General features: G+C 38.5%; 2 protein-coding genes across 2 annotated transcripts; both read left to right on the forward strand.

Annotated features, from left to right (window-relative positions):
* The first annotated feature begins 869 nt into the window (after positions 1 to 869).
* On the forward strand, positions 870 to 1,322 carry LOC121465293 (keratin-associated protein 21-1-like). Its single transcript, XM_041678520.1, has one exon. The coding sequence runs from the start codon at positions 870 to 872 to the stop codon at positions 1,320 to 1,322; it is 453 nt and encodes a 150-aa protein (XP_041534454.1).
* Positions 1,323 to 8,705: 7,383 nt separating this feature from the next.
* LOC121465294 (keratin-associated protein 21-1-like) lies at positions 8,706 to 9,116 on the forward strand. The gene has a single exon (XM_041678521.1). The coding sequence runs from the start codon at positions 8,706 to 8,708 to the stop codon at positions 9,114 to 9,116; it is 411 nt and encodes a 136-aa protein (XP_041534455.1).

Raw genomic sequence — 9,116 nt, forward strand, 5'->3', positions numbered from 1 at the left:
TTGGTTTTATTATGTTGAGCCATGTCTCTTATACACTTAATCTCTTAGAACATGTTCTTTCATCAAAATCTTCCATTTACTCATCTACTCCACCCATATGGAAGTACTCACTGTTGGTTAATTGTGTTTTGGAGAAAAGCAATTATATTTATTTATATACTTGCATTAATATAAGTGTACATTGAGTAATTGGCAAGACCAACTCATATTTAAGAATTTAACTTAAGAAAAACAGAACAATAAAAACTTGAACCAAGACATTTTCAACCTTTTAGGTGGTCACCCTTGGAAATAAATACCAATGAATGATAATACTTGTGCATAAGGAATTTAATATAAATCTTCATGGAGGAAATTATGGAGATAGCAATTCTTCTTTCAAAAAAAAAAAAAACCTAAGTTCTACCTGTAGGATGAAGGTTCAAATGTCAAGTCTGTCAAAAATACATGAAAAGTAATTTTGACTGATTTTAATAGCAAAAGCAGAGTTGGTACAACGATTCTTTTCTAACAGCTGTTAATGGAGAAGGTAATGAATGGGACTGTAGGGTTGATAATTCCAAAGACGTTGAGAAACATAATGTAAACACGTATTTATTAGTCATGAATATTTGGTGGTGTGTTATATTCTGTCATGGTCATGAAATGACTTCATAAAGTGTAAATTATAGATTCCTAAGCTGTTCAGAAAAAATATTATTATTATTGAATGCTTCTTTGAGTTCCTAGGGTAGTAGTAAGTAAATTGTGAATTCCTAACAATTTTTCCGAGAATGAGTTCACTCTAGAAGTGTTGTCAATTGAGAGGGCAGAGCCCATGTGAGGCATGAGCCATCAATCTGTTGGGTATAAAAGTCTCAGGAGACTGGATGGCACTCACTTCAGACACATCCTTCTGCTTCTCAGCTGAAACCTCACCTCTCATCACCATGTGCAGCAACTACTACGGAAACTCCTGTGGAGGCTGTGGCTACAGCTCTGGCTGTGGCTATGGCTCTGGCTGCGGCTATGGCTCTGGTTGTGGCTATGGCTCTGGTTGTGGCTATGGCTCTGGTTGTGGCTATGGCTCAAGATATGGCTATGGCTGTGGCTATGGTTCAGGCTATGGCTGTGGATACAGCTCTGGCTCTAGCTGTAGATATGGTTCCAGGTATGGCTCTGGCTACGGCTGTGGATACGGCTCTGGCTATGGCTGTGGCTACGGCTCTGGATATGGCTCTGGCTATGGCTCTGGCTATCGCTGCAGATACGGCTCTGGCTATGGCTCTGGATATGGTTCTGGCAGCTGTAGCTACAGAAAATGCTACTCTTCTTGCTGCTAGTCCTGACCACAATTTCTCCTTCACCCTGACTTTTGAACAACGGAAGAGCAAACTGAAGTGGAACCCCATCCATTCTCTTTAAGCCCAAAGAGTGACTGACGATTGTGTGCTGTGCAGTTGAAATCATCTCACACTATGCAGTTGTTCCTGATATAAACTTAAGAGTTTGAATTATCATGAAGATGGATTTTATTTTTCTGGGATTTGGACTCCAACTCTCTTTGGAGCCTGTGATGCAGCCCTCTTCAAAGGCACAGTAGAAAAAGTACAATTGTAATATGCAAATGTGAAAGAAATGCCAGTTTCTGAATAAATTAATTTATTTGCTCTGAAGTCTGGACTCTTTTGTCAGCATTCATTATCATTAATTATTTTATAATTCAGATTTATCACTTGAAAAATAATGTTTTTGAAATATGTAAAATAAAAAATCTTTGAGGGCATAAAATATGCTAGAACCCAAATCATTGGAAAGGACATAGGATTTTCCTTCTTACTGTTGCTATATTACTGTTATGTCTATATTTCCTAGAGGGTGATGATTGGGACCAATATTTTGCTCATGTTCTAGAAATTAAAACCAGGATGGTAGAAAGTGAGGACAATCAAAGCTTGCTGAAACCGTCTTTACACTTTTAGAAAAGGAACCCACTCCTTACTGCTTATCTCTGTTTCCTTTTGTGTTTTCATGTTTCCTCTCAGGATTAAAGACAGTGGAAGGGAGAGGAGGTTTGTGAACATCTGTAGTGTCAGTCATCCACGCATGTTCTGAAATCCAATAGATTTGGGTCCTGGGTAGAAGAACAAAAATCTAAGAGAACAAAAACATAAGTAGTGGACAGATGGCTTATGGGAATTTCTGCTGTGCCAGTCACATTCAGGGTAGAAGAGTAAGCTGAATAAACCATCCCGTTCCCATTAGATTATTGTTCTCATAGACTTGTGTGCTTTTTAAAATATTATTGTTTTTCTTCCCGTTTCTTATTGATTTCTGTTCTTTTCCCCATCAGTAAATCACACCTACCTTTCAGTTTTTTCTATCACACCTCAACCCCTCCCCCAGAAGTCCCAAGAGAAATCATCATTCTATAACTTGAATATACCTACTATGCAAGTGTGAAAACTGGAAGCCTGCACATGTGAAAGGGTTAATTTGTTGGCCACTGGAAAATTCTACACTGCAAAAATTTATGTCAGTCAGAAAACACTAACAACAATGAAAAACAGCAGCTTCATTCTATATGTATATGGAGTATTTGAAGAGCAAAGAGTTCTGTGTCTCAATACGAATCCCATTGATATGACCTCTTATTTTGTGTATATAAATATTCAAAAATGTAAAATAGATCAGCACGAGAGGACATGGAGAATTAAGATCGTATTATCCCCTCTGTGCATTTCAGGTGGTGAAAGCATCTTGGTTATCTTTGATATTTCTGTTTTATCATTAGGCATGAAATGTCTATAGTGATCTATCCTTGCTACCATGAGCTAGTCATTCGGCCATAGACATTTATACATTGAAGGGTTTATAATAAGGATCAATAAGTCTTGTGTTTATCTATATTAGTTATTTCTATTTGCTTTATGGTTCCCCATGTCTGACAGCCATAAAAATTTGCTGTTTCATAATCATAAAGTCATAAAAATCTAATCCCTTTTGTTCTTCAGCATGGAAGCAGTGGAAATTATCAGAAAGTGAAAGACTTTGAAACACTTGATCCTAATTAGCATATTTGTACCTCCTCAAGGCTCATGGATCTGTGTGGAAAAGAAAGCAAAGAGATCATGAGCCCCAGAGGTGGTGGAAGATTCTGAGGAAACCATGTCTTCCAGACTCGGTAGGACTGTTGGTATACCAACTAACAGAGACTATGGCAGCACACACATGGCCTGCACTGGTTCCATTCAGGGGGTATTTCAGTACTGAGAGAAGGAAGTGGAAAGAAGCTCCTGCTTTTATCCAGGAAGCTCTTTAAAATTGTTATCAGCTAGCAAAGGAAAAATTAGTTTTTCGAACAGAGTTTCACTGTACGTAGTATCTACACTTTAGGATATGCCCAATACCCAGGAGGAGTTAACAAACACAAAATGAAGTCCTTTTATTTTTTCAAATATTTTTGTTTCACTTTTGGGGTGTTGGTATTTTGCTTGTTTGTTTTAGTTTCTTTCTCACTGGATTTTTTTGTGTGTTTTACTTTTTTTGTAAAGAATAGAGAGAAAAAGGTTGTGTGGGTAGGAAGGTGAGGTTGATTCTTGTGTGAGTTGGAGGGGATAAAAGGATAGTATTTTATGAAAACATAGTTTTTTAATAAAAAGCCAAAAATTCTGCATTTTGCTCATCGAGTACAATATTTAGGTTTCACATTTTGATCACTAACCTCTTAGAAGCTTCATCTTTGTATTTACTTCTAGTTACATATCTGTTTGTATTGAGAAAATTTCTTCCTTATCATCTACTATGCAACCAATCATTTCAACTGATTGGCAGAGAGAAAGGAAGCAGAAAATAATCTAGGCATGCGTCAGACACAAATAAGACACATAGGGAGTCAGACATACAGAATGAAAAAAACGTAAGAAGGTACGAGACAAAACATAGATTAATATAAATGTATAATTGAAGTTATAATAGTTAATTGGACTAGCTAAGCTAAGGTCAGGCTTTCATAATTAATAACTCTCTATATCATTGTTTGGGAGCTGACTGGTGGGATAGAGAAAGATGATTTACAGAATCACTTATGTAATACATTTAATTTTGGAGGTTTGGAGAAGTGAATACTGATGTGGAATATACTTCTTTATATGTACTGTGTGGCTAAACTCAGACAAGAATTATGTGTTAATTTACGTTATAGTGGCTGGTTAATAATAAGCCTGAACTAACATGACAATTTATAATTAATAAAGCCTCTGTGTTTTTTGGGGGACTGAATGGTTGTGCGACTTTGTAAGACAGAGATTTCTGTTTATAGAATACATCCACAGATTCAACGCGGCAACAAAAGTGTCAACATATTCATTAGGTCCCAAATTTTTCTCATGTTTTTGAAAGACAAGAATATTAGAAATTATTGTGGGTATAAATGTTGGGTGGATATTATTTTGAATAGGACATGAAAGACAATAGAGAAATGGTGTGCAATGACTGGATCTAATAACTTTACAGTTCACAAAATCATGACCTCACATATTAATGTTGGTGGTGATAAATAATGTAAAACCCACTTTAAAATTACTTTACTTGAGGTGTGTGTCTCTGTGTGTGTGTGTCTTTGTGTGTAAGCATGTGTGCCAGTGTGCAAGTACGTGCATATAAGTGCAATGCTTACCAAGTCTAGAAGAGGGTGTCTGAACCCCTTGTACGAGAGTTACACAGATGGTTGTAAACCCAGCCTATATGGGTGCTGGGAACTAAATTCATGTCCTCTGTAAGACTGGTTTGTTTCTTAACTGCTGAGCCACTTTCTGCCCTTTAAAACCCACCTTGTGGCAATGTTTATTTACATAATACGTTATTATGCCAGCACCATTATTTTTGGCAAGATTGTCCCTCATAACCAATTGATTTTGTATACTTTTTATTAAAACTTTTCTTTTTGTTCAACTGTTGTCATGGACTAAATAACTGCTGACTGGTACTCTTTTCTGAGGAGTTCTGGGTTACAGCACAGACACGAGAGTGCTCTGATCAAACTTACAGACTTGCTTTTAGAAAATGGGCTTCATTACACTCCAACGATGAACTTATGGAACCAGGAAAGATCTTCTTTGTAAACAGAGTTCATTGTGATAACTTTTCTGAACATAAAAAATAGTAAATTTTTAAATTGAACAAACTTTTGGAGATTTTAACACAAAGACTTGTAATAAAGAAAGAAATTAATAGTCCGGATGCTCACCTTCCTAGACCTGGATAAAGGTGGGGGAAGACTTTGGACTTCCCACAGGGCAGGAAACCCTGACTGCTTTTAGGACTGGAGAGGGAGGGGGAGAGGAAGTAGGGGAGGGGAAAGGAAATGGGAGGAGTGAAGGAGGTGGAAATTTTTAATAAATAAATAAATTTAAAAAAAGAAAGAAATTACATTGTGCTAGAGAAGCATAGAACTGACAAGCTTGAGATGGTTATGTTTAGGTTCATAATAGACTCTTGATAACTACATTACAATTCCCTGAAATATTGATTTCTTAAGAAATTGATTTCATAAGATAATATGGTTAAATGGGTAAAGACAATAATTGTCTTGGTACACCCACTGAAAGAGACTATCTGAGCTAATGGGACCTCACTAATACCAGCCAGACTGGGAAGGAACAAACATAGGACCAAAGTAGTTGCTCTAAATGTGGTTGACAGTTGCCTGGCTAGGGCAGACAGTGGGGCCACTGGCAGTGGCACCAGGACTGATTCTTACTGCTTGTACTGGCTTTTTGGGAACCGATTCTCTTTGGTTGGTACCTTGTTCATCCTAGACATAATAGGGAGAGCCTGGGACCTTGCACATAACAATGTGCTATACCCTCTCTGAGAAGCGAATGCTTTGGGAGGGGGCGGTAAGTAGAGGAAATGGGAGGAGAGGAGCGATTGGGAACATGGATTGGTATGTATAATGAAAAAAATGGTTTATTTGTTTATATAAAATAAAATAAAAAGAAGCTTCACATGAACAACATGTCATTTTCTTTTTAGTATTTAATCAGAAAACACTTAAAATCAATTCTTGCCGAAATGTTTGTAAGTTTTATTCCACTATTTCCAAATGGTCAGCATGCTGTGCAGTACAGATCTAAACTCTGCTCCTTATACGTAGAACCCCTATTCATCCAACTGTTTCATGGGCATGGACATCTATCCATTCTCGGTTCTCTTCTTCAATTCATTTTCTAAACGTCTTAAGTTTTTATTATACAGTTTTTTGCTTGCTTCATCAGTTATCGGTATATTGTGAAAAGTAGTGCTTATCTGATCCCTTTCTTCCTGTTTTTGTGTATTAGTTGTTTATATTTTGTTTGTCAACTTTGCATCCTGCTACTTTGCTAAAGTAATTTGTCAGCTGTAGAAATTTTCTGGTGTTTTCTTTAGAGAATTATATGTATAAAATCATATAATCTGTGAATAAGGATAGTTTGAGCATTTCCTTTTTTATTTGTCTCTATTTGGTCTTTTTCAGTTGTCTTATAGATGTAGCTTAGATTTCAGGAATTACATTGAACAAGTTTGGTCAACATCGTCTTGGTCCTGATGTTTGTAGAATGTTTTGAGTTTCACTCTGTTTAGAATGGTGGTGGCTGTGGGATATCTGTAATTGGTTTCATTATGTTGAGCCATGTCCCTTATACACTTTATCTCTTAGAATATGTTCTTTCATCAAAATCTTTCAATTACTCATCTACTCCACCCATATGGAAGTACTCACTGTTGGTTAATTGTGTTTTGGAGAAAAGCAATTATATTTATTTATATACTTGCATTAGTATAAGTGTATATTGAGTAATTGGCAAGACTGACTCATATTCAAGAATTTAACTTAAGAAAAACAGAACAATAAAAACGTGAACCAAGACATTTTCAACCTTTTAGGTGGTCACCCTTGGAAATAAATACCAATGAATGATAATACTTGTGCATAAGGAATTTGATAGAAATCTTTCATGCAGGAAATTATGGAGATAGCAGTTGCTTCTTCAGAAAAAACTAAGTTCTAGCTGTAAGATGAAGGTTCAAATGTCAAGTCTGTCAAAAATACATGAAAAATAGTTTTGACTGATTTTTATAACAAAAACAGAGTTGGTACAGCGCTTCTTTTCCACAGCTGTTAATAGAGAAGGTAATGACATTCCTCACCATGAATGGGACTGTAGGGTTGATAATTCCAAAGACGTTGAGAAACATAATCCAAACACGTATTTATTTATTTATTTATTTATTGAAAAATAAAAAAACAATTTCCGCCTCCTCCCAGTCTCCCATTTCCCTCCCCCTCCTCCCACCCTTCTCCCCCTCACCCCCACTCCTCTCCCCCTCCCTCTCCAGTCCGAAGAGCAGTCAGGGTTCCCTGCACTGTGGAAAGTCCAAGGTCCTCCCCCCTCCATCTAGGTCTAGGAAGGTGAGCATCCAAACCGGCTAGGCTCCCACAAAGCCAGAACACGAAGTAAGATCAAACCCCAGTGTCATTTTCTTTGGCTTCTCATCAGTCCTCATTGTTCAGAGAGTCCGGTTTTATCCCATGCTTTTTCAGTTCTAGTCCAGCTGGCCTTGGTGACCTCCCAATAGATCAGTCCTTCTGTCTCAGTGGGTGGGTGCACCCCTCACGGTCCCGACTTCCTTGCTCATGTTCTCCCTCTTTCTGCTCCTCATTGTTACCTTGGGAGCTTATTCCGGTGCTCCAATGTGGATCTCTGTCTCTATCTCCATCCATCGCCCGATGAAGGTTCTATGGTGTTATGCAAGATATTCATCAGTGTGGTTATAGGATAGGGCCATTTCAGGATCCTTATCCTCAGCTGCCATAACTGGGCACTAAATGAGGATATCCCCCTGGGCACCTGGGAGCCCCTCTAGGTTCAGGTCTCTTGCCTACCCTAAACTGGCTCCCTTAATTAAGATATATGTTTCCCTGCTCCCATAACCATCCTTCCTTTATCCCAACCATCCCAATTCCCCAAGTTCCCCCCATCCTCCCCTTCACACATTTCTCTCCACATCTCCCCTTACCCCTATCCCACCCCTCCCCCAAGATCCCAATTTTTGCTTGGCAATCTTGTCTGCTTCCCATATCCAGGAGAATAACTATATGTTTTTCTTTGGGTTCACCTTCTTATTTAGTTTCTTTAGGATCACAAATTACAGACTCAATGTCGTTTATTTATGGCTAGAAACTAATTATGAGTAAGTACATCCCATGTTCATCTTTTTGGGTCTGGGACACCTCACTCAGGATAGTATTTTCTGTTTCCATCCATTTGCATGCAAAATTCGAGAAGTCATTGTTTTTTTACCGCTGAATAGTACTCCAATGTGTACATATTCCATACTTTCTTCATCCATTCTTCCATTGAAGGACATCTAGGTTGTTTCCAGGTTCTGGCTATTACAAACATGTATTTATTAGTCATGAATATTTGGTGGCGTGTTATATTCTGTCATGGTCATGAAATGACTTCATAAAGTGTAAATTATAGATCCCTAAGCTGTTCAGAAAAAATATTATTATTTTTGAATGCTTCTTTGAGTTCCTAGGGTAGTAGTAAGTAAATTGTGAATTCCTAACAAACTTTCCGAGAATGAGTTCACTCTAGAAGTGTTGTCAATTGAGAGGGCAGAGCCCATGTGAGGCATGAGCCATCAATCTGTTGGGTATAAAAGTCTGGGCAGACTGGATGGCACTCACTTCAGACACATCCTTCTGCTTCTCAGCTGAAACCTCACCTCTCATCACCATGTGCAGCAACTACTACGGAAACTCCTGTGGAGGCTGTGGCTACAGCTCTGGCTGTGGCTATGGCTCTGGCTGTGGCTATGGCTCTGGCTGCGGCTATGGCTCTGGTTGTGGCTATGGCTCAAGATATGGCTATGGCTGTGGCTATGGCTCAGGCTATCCCTGTGGATACAGCTCTGGCTCTGGCTGTGGATATGGTTCCAGGTATGGCTCTGGCTATGGCTGTAGATATGGCTCTGGCTATGGCTCTGGATACGGCTCTGGCTATGGCTGTGGATACGGCTCTGGCTATGGCTGTGGATATGGTTCTGGCTGCTGTAGCTATAGAAAATGCTACTCTTCTCGCTGCTAG

The sequence above is a fragment of the Microtus oregoni genome, unplaced genomic scaffold (assembly GCF_018167655.1).
Source record: "Microtus oregoni isolate MIOR12 unplaced genomic scaffold, Mior012 000030F_ref0000283, whole genome shotgun sequence".
NCBI classification, from domain to species: Eukaryota; Metazoa; Chordata; class Mammalia; order Rodentia; family Cricetidae; genus Microtus; species Microtus oregoni.